This window comes from Schistocerca americana, chromosome 1 (assembly GCF_021461395.2).
Source record: "Schistocerca americana isolate TAMUIC-IGC-003095 chromosome 1, iqSchAmer2.1, whole genome shotgun sequence".
Lineage (NCBI taxonomy): Eukaryota > Metazoa > Arthropoda > Insecta > Orthoptera > Acrididae > Schistocerca > Schistocerca americana.
The window spans coordinates 939,121,117-939,138,406 of NC_060119.1; the positions used below are offsets into that span (position 1 = coordinate 939,121,117).

The window sequence follows — 17,290 nt, forward strand, 5'->3', positions numbered from 1 at the left end:
TATGGATTTTGCTAATAATTATAACAATGCTGAACATTCGCAAACCGAATCAAACAAATAACAAGCAGCAGTTGGCATTCACCAGTTCGGCTTTATTCCGTCCCATTTTGTCTGCAGGAAAGTTTATTTCTAGATGTGACGAGGATTCCCCTGGCAAACACATCACGTACACTATGCACACATTCAAAAATCAACTTATAATTCATTCAGGAATCAACTTAGAATGTGTTCAAAAACCAACAAGGATGCGTTTAAAAATAATATGAATAATCGATAGACCAACGTGCCCTGGATGCTAGGCGCTTTGTGGAACAAGTTTTTTTTCCCCTCAAGAATATGAATTTGGCGCCCCCCTTTCGTGGCAGCATCTAGCTGCTTGCTGTGACTGCTTGCACAGCCAACAGCCACATTCCTGTGGCCAGAAACGGGAGAATCTACTACTCAAATGCAACTGAACTGTGCATGCGCACGAGCCCGCTCGTAACTGCTAAAATCAATCTAATGTAAACAGCTGTGATTTCACTCTCACCAGAGGCAATTTGTTGTCATGAAGCATTGCATAGTCTTCCTAATGCCTGAGACACATTTTGCTGTTAGCAGACGCTTGCATGAACACTGTGTGTTGTCATTGTGTAGGGCATATTTCCTTTGCAATTTAACTTATTTTCATTTTTTCTCGTTTGTTTTATTCTTGAAGTATTATTCTGCAGTAGTGGGAAACAATAATATCCTATGTTAGAGTATCGGTTCTTACCAGTCAAAATTACAAAAATTTAACTGAAAACTAAAACAATGAAAAACTCCTGGTTTTTTTCTGGTTTTCGCTCGGATAAAAAATACCTGGTTTTTCCCCAGATTTCCCAATTGTCTTGGGTCGTCTACATCCTGATATAACATTAAGAGACTTTAAATTATGTCATAAGAGAAACAGAACATCAGAGGAGATTCCAAGAGAATTGGAATTTTGAAAACCATACTAAAGTGCATAATTTGGCTTAAAGTCCACATTCCTATGCCCAGATTCACAATGAACTAGGCCCGAAACTGGTATTAAGCTTTTCAGTGTGGTTTTCAGGATGTCAATTTTCTTGGCGTGCCAGTACTGTATTATCTCACGTTTGGTTCTTTATTACGGCATAATTCCATGCGTGCCAGAAGATGAAAACATGCGTTTGAAATTCAGCAAACAGTTGAAGCTAGCCAATACTTTGGAATGAAATATTTCATTTCAAATAAATTCACTCCTCTGTGGAAAAGATTAAGCCAAATTTCTTTAGCAAACTTACAAAAACAACTTCACTGTTCTCAAGGCAATTAATGCTCGATTCCTGAAATCAGGAAACTGAAACTAATAACATGTTTTAGTCTTCTGTAATTATGGGAACGTATTTTAGTTCACTTGACAGCTCCCAACCACAGAAATGTTCCGTTTTCAATTAACATGAGAGCAAAATCACAAAACTTAAAGTGTCACAGACTAACCACCCTCCCCATTACAACTCAGGATGAACTGCGGATCTGCGAATCTGACAGCTTGGGCATGCCAGAAACATTTTTCTGGGTAGCATTACAAGTAGCCAGAAGGAAGAGAAGGTACTGCTCATACGTGGCTCAATTGCACATGCACATGAGCCCACTGGCAACTGTTCAAATGAACCTAATGTAAACAGTTGTAATGCTACACTCATCAAAAGCAGTTTCTTGTTATGAAGTACAGCATAGCCTTTGTCCTAAAGTCTCTGGCACATTTTGCTGTTGGGAGACGCTTGTTTGTGCATTGTGTTTTGTTATTGTAAATGACGCATTTCCTTTGTAACTTAAGTTTTATGTTCATGTTTTTCTCTTGTTTTATTGCTGAAGTATTATTCTGCAGTAGCAGAATAAAGGAAAACTCTTTGTCAGAGTATCAGTTCTTATCAGTCAAAATAACAAAAATTTAACTGAAAACTAAAACAATGAAACATTTCCACAATTCTAAAATTTCCCGAGTTTTCTCCCAGATGAACAACTTCCCGAGTTTTTCCCGGATTCTCCATTGTCCCAAGGCGTACACACCCCGCATTAGCAACATGTAATGGTGTCGTAACCTCATATGTGGTTTCCATTCAGAGTGAGAATCGTGCACTGATTGTAAATCAGGAGGTACTTCTTCCCATATGTGTTGTCAATACTGGGAATGGTGAGTGGACTGTCAAAATTTCATATACATGTGTCAGCCTTACTTTACTTTTTAAGTTATGCTGATGGCTGCAGGTTAGAATTATATAATTCTGGATTAAGACATAGATGTTAGTATTATTGTATATGATAACCTCAGTTGATACAACTTTTAGTTTCCTGCAATTTCAACTATAATTTCAATAAAGTGCTAGAGTGTACTGTTATATCCTACTCCCTAAAATGCTCATTATATTGTATGCTGATGAAGTAACATTAAAGCTCATGTTGCCTTGGATGTCTATGTATTCGTGAATAAGCAGCATATATTGCTTCATTCCTAAGTGGCCCATTAAACAAATTCTGAAGATATATATGGAATGGAATATCATTAAACCTAAATCCTCTCAAAGTTTACTGGTGTTCTCTGCCGCTGAGAAACCTTTCGCATGATAACTCAGAATCAAAGACAAAGACTCTCAGAAAAGAAGAAGAAAATACTAATCATGATGGTTATGTTCTATCATTTATTGTATTATTGTTATATTGTCTTAATATTTAACAGTTTATATTACATTAATAAATATGCCTCCATAGTGTGTCATTTCTGTATCTATGGCATCCAGTGAATTGTGGAAGGTCTTGGTCACAAACTAATTTATTGATGCATTTTGTTACATCATCATCATCATCAGACACAGCTGTGGTAAAAACAAAGAAATATAATATAAAAATATGCCTCTGGAAAAATACATGCACTATAGGATGGACAGCAGTTTCCATCACGCTTGCAATGATGTACAAAAACAAACCACAAAAATGTGGGCACATAAGGCACTGAAAATATATCTTACATATATGTGGAGCAAGGTGCCAAACGGAGTGTACATCGAGAAATGTAGTGGTTAGGAAAAGAAATTGCCATCAACAGATGATGTTGGCAACTATACAGACAGTAGTTGGCAATTACAGAATATAGCGATTATGTACTATATGAACTGGAAGGACATGGAGGAACCATGCAAGCATAAAACTATAAAAAACGTGATTGTGTAATGAGCAGACTGAAAAATAAATAAATATAACAAAAACCATAGGCTTTGTGCACAATCATGACAGTTTCGTGAACGACTACAATACAGGGATGAAATATGACAGTTACGTAAGCAATCACAACATAGGCATTGATAACATAAAATTTACTTTTTTAAACCAAGGACATACAACATAAAAAGGAAACAAAAACATACACATCATAAAAGCATGTGATGCATCAAACACACAAAATGACACACCATAAATTGACAACATACTAAAAACTTACAATCAAGTACAATACAAGAGGAAAATACAAAGCTATGCTGAACCCGATGTACAGAAAAAGAAATATTGTTAATCAAGGCCAAGTAAAGTCAGTAAAATCATCCTGCCACAAAGTGACATGCATATCGTGTTCATCTTTAAAATAGAGAAAAAACTAAAATAACCTTAACACGGCAGTAATGATTGAGTAATCATCAGATAGTGTCAAAATAGAAACTAAAAATTATATTAACCTTGCAAAAGCAAAAACCGAAATACCACAGGAACTAAGTGTCCACAGCAGCACCCATACAGCACAAATTAACTGTGGGTTATTCCTAATATGCTGGCCTCACGTTGATCCACAAAGTATTGTAAGTGGGTGCCATTTCAAACCATGACAAGAAAATTACCATTTACCATAACATACAACCTTCTGCAAAGACAGAATAAAGCAGTGGTCAAGGTCAATTCAAACTGATAATATTTGTCAATAAAGTGGGTGGTGGTGGTGGTAGCGGCAGCAGCGGGTGGAGGTGTGGGTGAGAATAGAGGTTAAGATAAGATGCAAGAGGAATAGTAATAATAAAAGTCAATGGAGTATGTGACATGTTTCACACAGTGCAAACAAAAGAAGGGAGAGTAATCCGAGGCACCAGAGAAATAGTCTTATCTTACTCTCCGTTCTTCTCATCTCCCCCACCCCTCCCCCCAAAAAAAGAACTTATTTACAAATAGGTCATCAATTTGAAATGACATTAACCATTGTTTCATTTTTTCACTGCAGAGGGTTGTATGTTATGGCAATTTTCTTCTCACAGTTTGACATGGCACCTACTTATGATCCTCTGTGGACTGACATTAGGCCAGCGTATTAGGACCGGCTTTCTGTTGTTTACTGTTGTAAGAGTGTTGTCATGGACACTTAGTTCCTATGACATTTTGGTTTCTTTTTTTTTAGGAGTCATATAATTTCTAGTTTCCATTTTGACACTATCTCATGATTACTCAATCTTTACTATTGTGTTAATGTTATTTTGTTTTTTTCTGATTTTACAGATGACACAATATGCATGTCATTTAATAGTAGGATGACTTTACTGACTACACTTGGCACTGATACACAACATTTCCTATTATGTATATTGGGTTCAGCATAGCTTCATATTTAGCTTTTTTATCACAGCATGTTTCTAAGTTTTTAATATGTTAATCAATTTATTGACTGGCACTTTATGTTTTAATGATTGATACATCTCATGCTTTTACAATGTTTATGTATGTATTTTCTTTTTACTGTTGTACATTGTTGGGTAAAAAAATCCATTTTGTGTTAACAATGCTTATGATGTAGCTGCTTACATATAACTATGTCATATTCCATCCTTATATCATTATCATTCATCAAACTATATTGCATCAAACTATATTGTAACATTCCTGCATTGCACTTTGTTTTCATTTAAGTTTCACTTAATAATTCCTCTATGTTTTATAATTTTAACAGCTAACATCTCCACAAAGTTGGTGTATTTTGTTATATTTATTTATTTTAAATCTGTAGATTACACAATTCACGTGTAATGCTTGCATGGTTCCTCCATGTCTTTCAGGTTCATATAGCACATAATCGCTACATTCTTTGTATGCTATGCTAGTGGGTACATTCTTTATCTGCCAACTATTATCTGTATATTTGCTAGCATCATCTGTTGATGGAAATTTTTTTCCTAACCACTGCATTTATCAACATATGGTCAGTTAGCACCTGGCTCCACACATATCTAAGATATATTATCCGTACTTCATGTCCCTCTCACTCTTGAGTGGTTTGTTTTTGTACTTCATCGTAAGTAAGGGACATATTTGGAGAGTAAGTGTACTGTGACCATAAAGGTGTGTGGTTTTTCATTTTTTGAGGGTTGGAAACACTGAGTGGTAGAGCATGGATCCCCTGATCAGAACGAGCATCACAGGAACATGGTAGTACATAAACTCATGTTTTACTGTCTAGTTGATGAAAGATGTCAGTAAGAAATCCCATCAAGAGCAAGCCACACACTGTGACCCACTTCCCATTCACGCAAGGAATAACACCTACCAAAAGTAGTTGTTGTTGTTCAGTGGAGGCAGAACAAAAATTCATGATGAACAAAGGAGTGTTAGACCTTCCATTTTGACTGAGTTGGTGCAAAAAATTGAAGAAACTGTTGGTGAAGATTGTTGATTGACAGTGGATGAAATTGCTGCAATGTTTCCACAACCTTCCAGAACTCTCTTATACAAGACACTCACTCATAGAAATGCTGGGATACCACAAACTGTGTGCAAGTTGGATCCTGAAACAGCTGACAGAGCAGCACAAGAAAAACCAGGTCAATAGTGCATGCAAGTTTCTTGTGCGATTTGAAGTGGAACGTGAGGATATTCTGAGTTCTATCGTGACTGGAAATGAAATGTGGGTGGTTCCTTACATGCTGAGACAAAATGATAATCATTGCATTGGCACCACACTAATTCCCCATCTGTTAAAAAAATTCAAAACCACAATTTTCAGAAAAAAGTCATTACATCAGTATTTTGGGACAGGAAATGCATAATTTTGGTCGAATTTCTGCCTCAGAGGAGACCATCAATGAACAACGATATTGTGAGAACATAAAAAAAAAAAAGAGCATTCAAAATGAAAGGAGGGGAATACTACAAAGAGGAGTATGCTTGTTGCACAACAACGCTAGACCTCACACAGCCTTAGACACCAAGTCACTCTTCGAGCAATTTGGTTGAGGTGTTTTGCACCCCCCCTCCCGTAACTTAGATTGTCCCCTTATCACCTACCTAAAGGCACACATTGGGTGGAATTAAATTTTCAACCAACAAGCAGGTGCAGAAAGAAGTTCTGAAGTGAGGGAAGGAGCTGAAGGGCGAGTTCTTTGCCATATGCACTGAACGAGATGGTGGTTATGTGGAAAAGATCAACATGTGAATCAACAATATCCTGCATCCTGTAGTTCTTTTTTTATACACTTTTTCTATATACACAACCTAGTACACTTACTCTCTGAACATGCCTAATATTAATGGAAACTGCTGTCCAAAACACAAATATTTTTCATGAGGCATCATTTTATATTGTATTTCTTTGTTTTTATTACAGTTATGTCTCATGTTGATATACTGAAACACATCAATAAATTAGTCTGTGACCAAGACCTCCCACAATTCAATGTGTGCCAATTCTGAATGGTTGCCTGCCTCACAGAGGGGAGAATTTCTCTATCAAGTGAGGAAAAGTTCCATCAGATGGTAGGTAATAGTACCACATACATACATTCCTAACGAAATGTCAATTGCACGCCATCACATATGCTATGAGACAGATTCTTCTAGGCAGAGAATGGATCACTCCTAAAGAGAAACAATATCATCCCATCATCTCCTCAACGTTTCCTTGCTGTAAAAGCAACTGAATTAACTTGATTTGCTTTATTATACAACTGGAGAAACATATGTGTTGTACCTGTTTTGAAAGTTGAAGCCTAGCAGGAACAAGAAAGCAGTAGTAAAAATAAGGAAAGTAACAAGACTGTAAATTATAAGATGGTGCTGGAGAACCAGTGAAATTACTATGAGAAAAACCTAAGGGACAGGACCCACTGAAGTGATGTGGCAAGTGATATGGCACATAGTGTGGCACAAAGCACGGATCGAACTTGAAACATAGGATGATACAAACACAGCCTAATGGAGCAGCACTTACCATACTGATGAGATATAACTGAACCATATGACATGTCCCTGCCAGATGAATAAATGAATGCAGCATGCTCCATGTGCTAGTGACAGTTTACGAACATTCCTGCATTTGTTGTGGGGTTGTCTTTGTACCGAGGAGGAGGAGGAGGAGGAGATTAGTGTTTAATGTCCTGTCAACGAGATCATTAGAGATTGAGCACAAGCTCAGATTAGGGATGGATGGGGAAGGAAATTGGTTGTGCCCTTTCAAAGGAACCATTCCGGCATTTTTCTGAAACAATGTAGGGAAATCATAGAAACCTAAATCAGGACACCTGACGCACGTTTGAACCATTGTCCTCCTGAATGCGAGTCAATCTAGCCAATTGTGCTAACCATTGCGCCACCCTGCTTAGTGTACCCAGGAAGATGAGACACAAGCCGGAATGCAATATTAATTTTGTTGGTCTTTTGAAGATATATCCGCTATTTACAATCGCAGCGCTGTTGAATGTAGGAACATGAATGCCCATGATAAATGTGAAAAAGATTGCAAGTCAAACATCATAAACAGGTACAGTGACTGAAATTAATTTAATTTATTTGTGAAAGAGAAAGCAGATACAGAACTAAATAGAAATACACATGGCGGTTTCAGATAAGACATGCCTGCAAATTCTTTTACTGATTCATTGGATCTATGCAATACCAGATCTTTTTGGTACATAGCTACGTACCCCATTGTTCTGGAAAGACAATACACCACTTGGGTTAAGAAACTACAGAGCTGATTTTTCAACCCACAGCATTATTTGTAGGTCATTGTTAGTTTTCCAAATTTTGATGTGTCTACATTGTGATGCACAGATTACTTAGAATATACACTAACGTGATTGTGAATAAAAGTTATGAAAGAAACAAAAAGATTGAATTATCAAATTGATTTTATTCATGTCACAATCAGTTCAAGTATCCAACATCTGGATGTTCAACACAAATAACGTTTTTCAGATCTCCTCCCCCACAGATAATCCATAATTAAATATGCACATTTCATTTGATAATTGTGTGCTAGGATATGATCTCACTGATTGTTTTGCAAGAGACATTCGTCTGCAGCAAAATAATAAGCAAATCCGCAGTCTTCTTCGTAGAAACATGCATGTTCCAGAAGCAGGAATGCACCTCCAAACAATGCTTAACCATTAGAAATTTCTTTAAATACTCTTCCATCATCATTGCTGCCATATTCCTCAACGGCAACAGATAAAAATAATCCATCTGCGTCTGAAACAGCTACGAAGATCAAGGATTTTAACTGCAAAATGTTGATCCAGATTCAGCAGAAACTTTAACCATGACACCAGAAATCCCAGTAACAATCTGCTATTTTCTTCCAGATTTACTGAGTCCGGTATTGGTAAACATTCAGGATCCAGATGTTCCCATATTGCCTTTAAGCGTTTCAGCCATTATTATTTTAACAGTAGTGTGTCCCTCGGAAAAATGTACGAAAAGGTGGATGCTATGCAATCCTTTAAACACCTTAAAAGTACCAGTTCTGTACACATTAGGACCTTCTGCGCACTTCCTAAAATTCCCAAACCCAATCATCCCGGGCGCCCCATCGTAGCTGGTTACCAAGGCCACACAGAACGTATCTCTGCCTCTGTAGATCAACATCTTCAACCCATTACATGCAGTCTCCCATCCTTCATCAAAGACACCAACCACTTTCTCGAACGCCTGGAATCCTTACCCAATCTGTTACCCCCGCAAACCATCCTTGTAACCATTGATGCCACTTCCTTATACACAAATATTCCGCATGTCCAGGGCCTTGCTGCGATGGAGCACTTCCTTTCACTCCGATCACCTGCCACCCTACCTAAAACCTCTTTCCTCATTACCTCAGCCAGCTTCATCCTAACTCACAACTTCTTCACTTTCGAAGGCCAGACGTACCAACAATTAAAGGAAACAGCCATGGGTACCAGGATGGCCCCCTCGTACGCCAACATATTTATGGGCCACTTAGAGGATGCCTTCTTGGTTACCCAAGCCTGCCAACCCAAAGTTTGGTACAGATTTATTGATGGCATCTTCATGATCTGGACTCACAGTGAAGAAGAACTCCAGAATTTCCTTTCCAACCTCAAATCCTTCGGTTCCATCAGTTTCACCTAGTCCTACTCCAAATCCCATGCCACTTTCCCTGACGTTGACCTCCATCTATCCAATGGCCAGCTTCTCCCATCCGTCCACATCAAACCCACCAACAAGCAACAGTACCTCCATTATGACAGCTGCCACCGATTCCATATCAAACGGTCCCTTCCCTACAGCCTAGGTCTTCATGACAAACGAATCTGCTCCAGTCCTGAATCCCTGAATCATTACACCAACAACCTGAACACAGCTTTCGCATCCCACAACTACCCTCCCGACCTGGTAATGAAGCAAATAACCAGAGCCACTTCCTCATCCCCACAAACCCAGAACCTCCCACAGAAGAACCCCAAAAGTGCCCCATTTGTGACAGGATACTTTCCGGGACTGAATCAGACTCTGAATGTGGCTTTCCAGCAGGGATACGACTTCCTCAAATCCTGCCCTTTGATGATGTGAATTACCAATATATATATATATCTAAAAACAAAGATGATGTGACTTACCAAACGAAAGTGCTGGCAGGTTGATAGATACACAAACATACACACAAAATTCAAGCTTTCGCAACCAACGGTTGCTTCATCAGGAAAGAGTGAAGGAGATGGAAAGACGAAAGGATGTGGGTTTTAAGGGAGAGGGTAAGGAGTCTTCCCAAACCCGGGAGCAGAGAGACTTACCTTAGGGGGGAAAAAAGGAGAGGTATACACACACACACACACACACACACACACACACACACACACACACACACACACACACACACACATATCCATCCGCACATATGCAGACATATGTAAAGGCAAAGAGTTTGGGCAGAGATGTCAGTCGAGACGGAAGTACAGAGGCAAAGATGTCGTCGAATGACAGGTGAGGTATGAGCGGCGGCAACTTGAAATTAGCGGAGGTTGAGGCCTGGTGGGTAACGGGAAGAGAGGATATATTGAAGGGCAAGTTCCCATCTCCGGAGTTCTGATAGGTTGGTGCTAGTGGGAAGTATCCAGATGACCCGGACGGTGTAACACTGTGCCGAGATGTGCTGGCCGTGCACCAACGCATGTTTAGCCACAGGGTGATCCTCATTACCAACAAACACTCTCTGCCTGTGTCCATTCATGCGAATGGACAGTTTGTTGCTGGTCATTCCCACATAGAAAGCTTCACAGTGTAGGCAGGTCAGTTGGTAAATCACGTGGGTGCTTTGACACGTGGCTCTGCCTTTGATCGTGTACACCCTCCGGGTTACAGGACTGGAGTAGGTGGTGGTAGGAGGGTGCATGGGACAGGTTTTATACCGGGGGTGGTTACAAGGGTAGGAGCCAGAGGGTAGGGAAGGTGGTTTGGGGATTTCATTGGGATGAACCAAGAGGTTACGAAGGTTAGGTGGACGGCGGAAAGACATTCTTGGTGGAGTGGGGAGGATTTCATGAAGGATGGATCTCATCCCAAATGGAATGTCTGCTTGTGTCTGTGTATGTGCAGATGGATGTGTGTGTGTGTGTGTGTGTGTGTGTGTGTGTGTGCGTGTGTGTGTGTGCGTGCGCGCGCGAGTGTATACCTGTCCTTTTTTCCCCCTAAGGTAAGTCTTTCCGCTCCCGGGATTGGAATGATTCCTTACCCTCTCCTTTAAAACCCACATCCTTTTGTCTTTTCCTCTCCTTCCCTCTTTCCCGATGAAGCAACCGTTGGTGCGAAAGCTTGAATTTTGTGTGTATGATTGTGTTTGTTTGTGTATCTATCAACCTGCCAGCACTTTCGTTTGGTAAGTCACATCATCTTTGTTTTTAGATATATTTTTCCCACGTGGAATGTTTCCCCAGGGGGACCGCCGAGCTTAATGAACCCATCCAACGAACGAAGACATTGCAGAGAGGTTTGGAATTTAGTACAGGACTGGTGATTGGGGGCTTTACGCCACCACCCTTCCTTTCCACTCTGCTGTAAAGACAAGAGTGAAAATTGTCAACATGTGGTGTACCCAGATGTTCACCCATCCAAGAACTGGCAATTCCCGACGGTGCTTAATGATGGTGATGAGCCGGGAACTGGTGTATCTAGCTTGGCATCGCTGTTGATGGTTTACAAGCACACGATGCCACTGTCATCTACACACATCAACAAAAGTTTTGCATCACTTTGATATGTTGTGTAGATGTGTTGCTATTGTCACTGTTCCTATACCCGTCAGAAGGTCACCAATGAAATTTTCTTGTAGATGTACCCACAGTTACCATGAGTGCAACCTATGGGTAGAATGCCACACACTACAGGATTGCAGCATTTCAGTTGAAGGTAAGGCACATATATGGCTGCATCAGAGAGACTGTGGAACAGCAGAGTGAACAGTCATCTTGCTACGAAGGACAACCATGACCAACAAGGAGGTCCACATCATCAAGTAATGCTCTGAAGGCTTGTCAACCAGTGAAGCTGCTAAATGTGTGCAATGAAGCCACAGTGATATGATGTGGACATGAACTCTGTTCCAATCGACGAGTAGTGTTGAGAACTTATCACACAGCCCCTCCACAGCCAAAAGGTGCACAGGATGATCAATATCTATGACTTTTGAGTGAAAGGAACCATGGGAGTTATGTTCCAGAACTGAAGTTGATGTTCAAAAAGGCTAAAAGACATTTTGTGTCACACCAAAATGTTAGGAAATGATTGCATAATGCGAATCCCCATTTCCAATGGCCATGGTGATGATCACATTGTACGCTACACGATGGACTCTGTTACAGGTGGACAAGAAATTATGCTGAACGGACTCCCCGGGACTGGCATCAGGTGTTGTTTATGGACCAAACTTGGATCTGTTTGAACGCTGATCACAGACAACACATTTAGAGACAAGCCAGTAATAACAAATGCCTCCAACTCTGTTCCCTATATGGGCAGCAAGATGATGATGGAGTGATGCTCTGAGGTGACATTAGAAGGGGCCACAGCACACATCTCGTGATCGTTGATGTCAATTTCACTGATCTATGGTAGAGGGAAGATATTGTGCAACAAATAGTGGGACCGTATCACCAACATTTTGGTAACAATTTCATATTGATGGATAAGAACTGGCATGCTCATCATACTGCTTTCATGAACACATTCTTTCAGCATGCTAGGATCACCGGAATGGAATGGCCTGCCTATTCTCCGAATGTGAAACCAATCGAATAAGGGTGGGATTGATTAAAAGAGCTGTTTTTGGACGTATCCAACTACTACGTACTCTGCACGACTTATACAGAATCACAATTAGAAGTGGTATAATTTGAACCAGGTCTGTATTGATGATCTCACTGACAGTATGCCATGATGGATTCAAGTCTGCATTTGAACAAGGTAACATTCCACCAAGTACTGACCCTGCTCAGAAGTTCTGTGAAAAATCCCCATGTGAAATAGACAACTCTGTCATTGCAGAAATGTGCTTTTTATGATGATATGGACACATTCCAAATAAATATAAATATAAATATATATGCATGCTTCAGAGCTATTTTCTGTTTTCTATGCTATGAACTTAAAAATAAAGGACTGATGCAAAACTTTTGTTGATGTGTGTCTCTGCCACACCATGTGCCATGTCACTTGTCACATCACGTCGGTGAGCATCCTGCGTAGGACTATGCTTAGGTTGGTTCCATGATCAACTGGTCATATGGAAGGGTATTCTGATCTGAGTTACAAACAAAGAAAAACAGTGTGTGCTAATAGAGCAGATGCTTTCTATTAATAGCTGTTTTCTCTGAATCAAAGTATTCCTTTTCCACAGTGCTGTATGTTATTCAAGAAGAACACTAAATTTTTCAACTCAATACTGCACATATTCCATCAGGGAATTGGAAAAGGGACAGGAATGAAATTAAAATGAATAATTTTATTCAATGTATCACTGAGTTCTATCAGATGACAGACACTTATGGAAGAGTTAAAGTAATAACGAGAGGAAAAAAATCAACAACAACAAGCAATGAAAAATCCTTCATTACTGCCACTTTTGTTGGCACAGTGAGTAAATACCTTCACATAATTAAAATATTATAAATATCCTTAAATGATTTTTTTTAATATACAGTGTATGTTAACTAATTTAATACCTGCTCCAGTGCGGCCAACAATGCCTACTTTTTCACCAGCCTTGATTTCGGCAGATACACCCTGCAACACTAACGGAAGTTCAGGTCTGTAGCGAAGTGTAACATCCTTCATTACTACTTCCCCTGCCCATGGCCAATTTTCAGGTGGAGAGTTATCTGGAATTTTCACTGCTGCTTCTTCTGGCAGGTCCTGAAAAGTAGCATATCACCATTTAAAGTGGCTTAAACAAGCTAACATAAATCTAAAACAGTGCATTTAAATCAGTTCTTGAAACCAAATAAATGAAACACAGTGTGTCACACACTGAAAGCTTTCAAGAGTTTATCATGTCAGCAGCCCCACGTACTTCCAATGGAACTTGTGGAGATAACCATCTGACTCACTGCAACACCACCAAGTAGTGGATAGGCACATAAAACAAGAACTGGAACATGGTAGCTCAGCTAATGAAATTGCACAGGTCTTGTTCACGTAGATCCAAAAAGTGAAATAATGTGAATGCTGACTGACTGGAATGGAGTCCAGAAGAATCACCTCACTTATACTGCAACACAGGAAACTGTTTCTGTTCATTCAACCATTCCAGGGTCTGCCGACCACAGCAGAGTGGTGTTTTTTATGCATGACAAAGACAAACTCACTCTGCTTGTTTCAATGGTGTCTAAGGTAAGAGACTGAAACTGGCTTTTACTTTTTATTTAGTGTATGCTATGTACAATACACAATTTGAAGATAAAAATTTTTCATTTACTGTTGTTAAACTTGAATTTGCAGCATGTGTTGTATCTAGACTTCAAAAAATTCTCATATGAAAGCATGGTTTTTGACCAATTATTTCAGAAAGAAGTTTCTGTAATTTGTAGAAAGATTTCTAAGAGCCTGCTAAGCTTACAGAATTTGTGAAATTATTCTGAGAAATTAATACATCTCCTTGTAACAAAAGTGTAGCAATTTTGACTATTAGAACGAGAGTTTTAAAGCTGTACGAAAGTTCTGATAGAATGTAAATACTTTTGGATTGAAGTAGACTACTCACTGAAAAGTAGAAGTGTTGAGTTGTCAATAGGTCCACATAAAAAAGAAGACAACTTGTTAGCTTTCAGAGTAGTCCTGGCTAGCATAACACACACACACACACACACACACACACACACACACACACACAAAATCACATGCCTATGCCCCTGGTGGCAGCTTTACAAACAGTCTAATCGTTGAACCAGAACCATATGACCTTGTAGGGGCATGGGTATGAAAGGAATAGGGGCATAGGTATGAAAGGAGGAGGAGGAGGAGTGTGTGTGTGTGTGTGTGTGTGTGTGTGTGTGTGTGTGTGTGTGTGTGTGTGTCCACTCAACATCTCCAATTCAAATCTTTATTGAGTGTGTTGTTTTGTTGTTTGTGTTCCACACAGGTTGGTTGGCTGGTTTGAAGAGTAAAGGGACCAAACTACAGGGTCATTGATTTCTTTTTCCTCATGGAAACAGGTCTTGTTTCCCCATGCAAACAGGTCTCGTTTCCTCATGCAAACAGGTCTTGGGTTAAAACCATTTCCAAAAGGAGACAGGGAAAGTAAAAATGCATAAAATTAAATGGGAACCACACAGAAAGACAAAACAAAAGAAGCAAGCCAAAGGGGAAAATGTGCACTTAAAAGGAAAAAAAGTGGTGGAAGGTATTAAAACAATATAGCAGATGGCCTGGGCTGGCTGATCACAAGAATAAAAAAGAATGAGCCAGCCACTCTGCAACACACTAAACTCTCCAGCCAAAAAACACAAGGCTAGAGGAACACAAATATGGAAAAGACTAACACCAAGGCAAACAAACTGCAAAGAAAGAGCAATGAAGAGCTTAAAAAGAGGGGGGGGGGGGGGGGGGGGGTGAAAGAGAAAGCCAGATGCCCACCCTTAGATTGAGTGTTAAGAACCGCCCTCTTGAAAAAAAAATTAAAAACTAGATCAGCTGTTGAGGCACTTTCTCCTGACACCAAAGACAGTGTGGCAGGAAGGCTCCTCCTCAGTGTGGCTTAAACTGGGCTGTCCAACAAGACATGGACCATAGCAACACTGAGGTGGGTCCTCATAATGTAGGATGTGATTGTGAGACAGCCAAGTATGGCCTATGCTCAAGAGCATGACGGATGGCCACCAACTTCGCAGTGAGAACACTGCAGCCATCCAGCAAGGAGCACTGAGTGGACCCACAGGAAAGGTGGCAGAGGGTAAGTCTCAAGTTCAGTGAGAAGGGACCAGACACAGATTGCAAATGGAATCCCTGACCTAGGCTGCTGCTGTGGGAGATGGGTCACCGTGTTAGGGATATGGAGAAGATTATTTGAATGTTGAGGTGAACTATGAATGAAGGTGGTATAATGTGCAAGCAGCTGTTGTCGCCTTATCTGTAATGGAGGAACCCCAGCTTCCACTAGGAGGCTCGTCACTGGGCTTCTTCAGAAAGCTCCCATCACAAATCAACCTCAACAGTAGTGTATAGGGTCCAGCAGCTGCAGAGCTGAGGGTGATACTAAACCATATGCCAGGCTCCCATAGTCAAGATGGGACTGCACTAGGGCTTTGTACAACTGTAGCAATGTAGGGCGATCTGCAGCCCAGTTGGTGTGGCTCAGGTATTGAAGAAAGTTTAGATGCCACCAGCATTTTTCTTTAATCTGACGAAGATGAGGGAACCAAGATGTGTCAGGGCAATCAGCAGGGCACTGAGAAATTCCCACTCATTGAAAGGAGCATTATATGGCTCAGGGTGGTACAGAGAAAATGATTGATGTTGTCATTCCACCTGCCGTTTTAGGAGATGAAAGGTGGGGCGATAATGCTCAGATGCAGAGGGGTGAGCATAATGTTCGGCAAGACACTCTGCAATTGTGCCTGGGTTAGTGTAGGCAGCTGCATGTGTGGAAATCCCAGGTAAACCTGCAGATGTCTGATATCCGTAACGGCGTCTAAGCTTAATCCACACCTGGAAGGTGAGGTAATGTTCCAATGGTGGAGACGTATCATTCCAACACTACTGCTTCTGTCATTTGATGAGTTGACAGACCTGGGGACAGAGCCATTTGAAGGCAATTAGGTGCTCAAGAGATGAGTGCCGCTTATTACGATTATCAGCTATTTCTGGCAACCACCAAGGCACTGTCTTCCACCAGGGGCAACCTGAGGAAAGACGGACTGCCGATTCAGCTGTAGCAGTAATGTTCTTGATCATCAGATCGATGTTGCCATGCAACAGAGATCCAACGGTGACAGCAGCCTTGGTAAAGAGCCCACCTGGGCAAGAACCCTGATCAGTGATGCTGGTGGAGGGGCAAAAAGAGCGGAAAGTGGTCACTACCACACAAGTCATCTTGATCTCTCCAGTGCATACACAGTGGGAGGGCCAGGACTGCAAATGGAGAGATCAATGCCTGATTATGTGCCACATGCCACACTGAAATGAGTAGGGGCATTAGTATTTATGAGAAACAGGTCAAGTTGAGTTAGGAGATGCTCAACATCTCTACCACGGCCAGTAATCTTGTTTCCACCCCAAAAGGTGGAGGGAGTTGTGAAATTAGTGCAGCCAGTACATGTTGTGCCACTTCACCATCTGGAGGAAGGTAGATGTTGCAGATGGTAACTTCCTGTGTTGTCCTCACCCTGACAGCAACAGCTTCTAAAGGTGTTTGAAGGGCCATAGGTGCATTATACATAGAGGTAAGGATATAGATACAGACTCCATCTGAAATCCTGTTACAGTCTGTGCAATTTTTGTAATACCACCAATAGCCAAGAAAGGGGGGGGGGGGTCCACATTGCTGGAAAAC

General features: G+C 40.6%; 1 protein-coding gene across 2 annotated transcripts in view; it reads right to left on the reverse strand.

The window, feature by feature from the left end:
- The window catches only part of LOC124615574 (ATP-binding cassette sub-family C member 5-like), a 272,433-nt gene that overhangs the window by 22,274 nt on the left and 232,869 nt on the right, over positions 1–17,290 (reverse strand). For both annotated transcript variants that reach the window (XM_047143562.1, XM_047143569.1), the window contains one exon: positions 13,467–13,656. In XM_047143562.1, the coding sequence (XP_046999518.1) occupies positions 13,467–13,656 (190 nt within the window). The remainder of the gene's footprint in view (positions 1–13,466; positions 13,657–17,290) is intronic.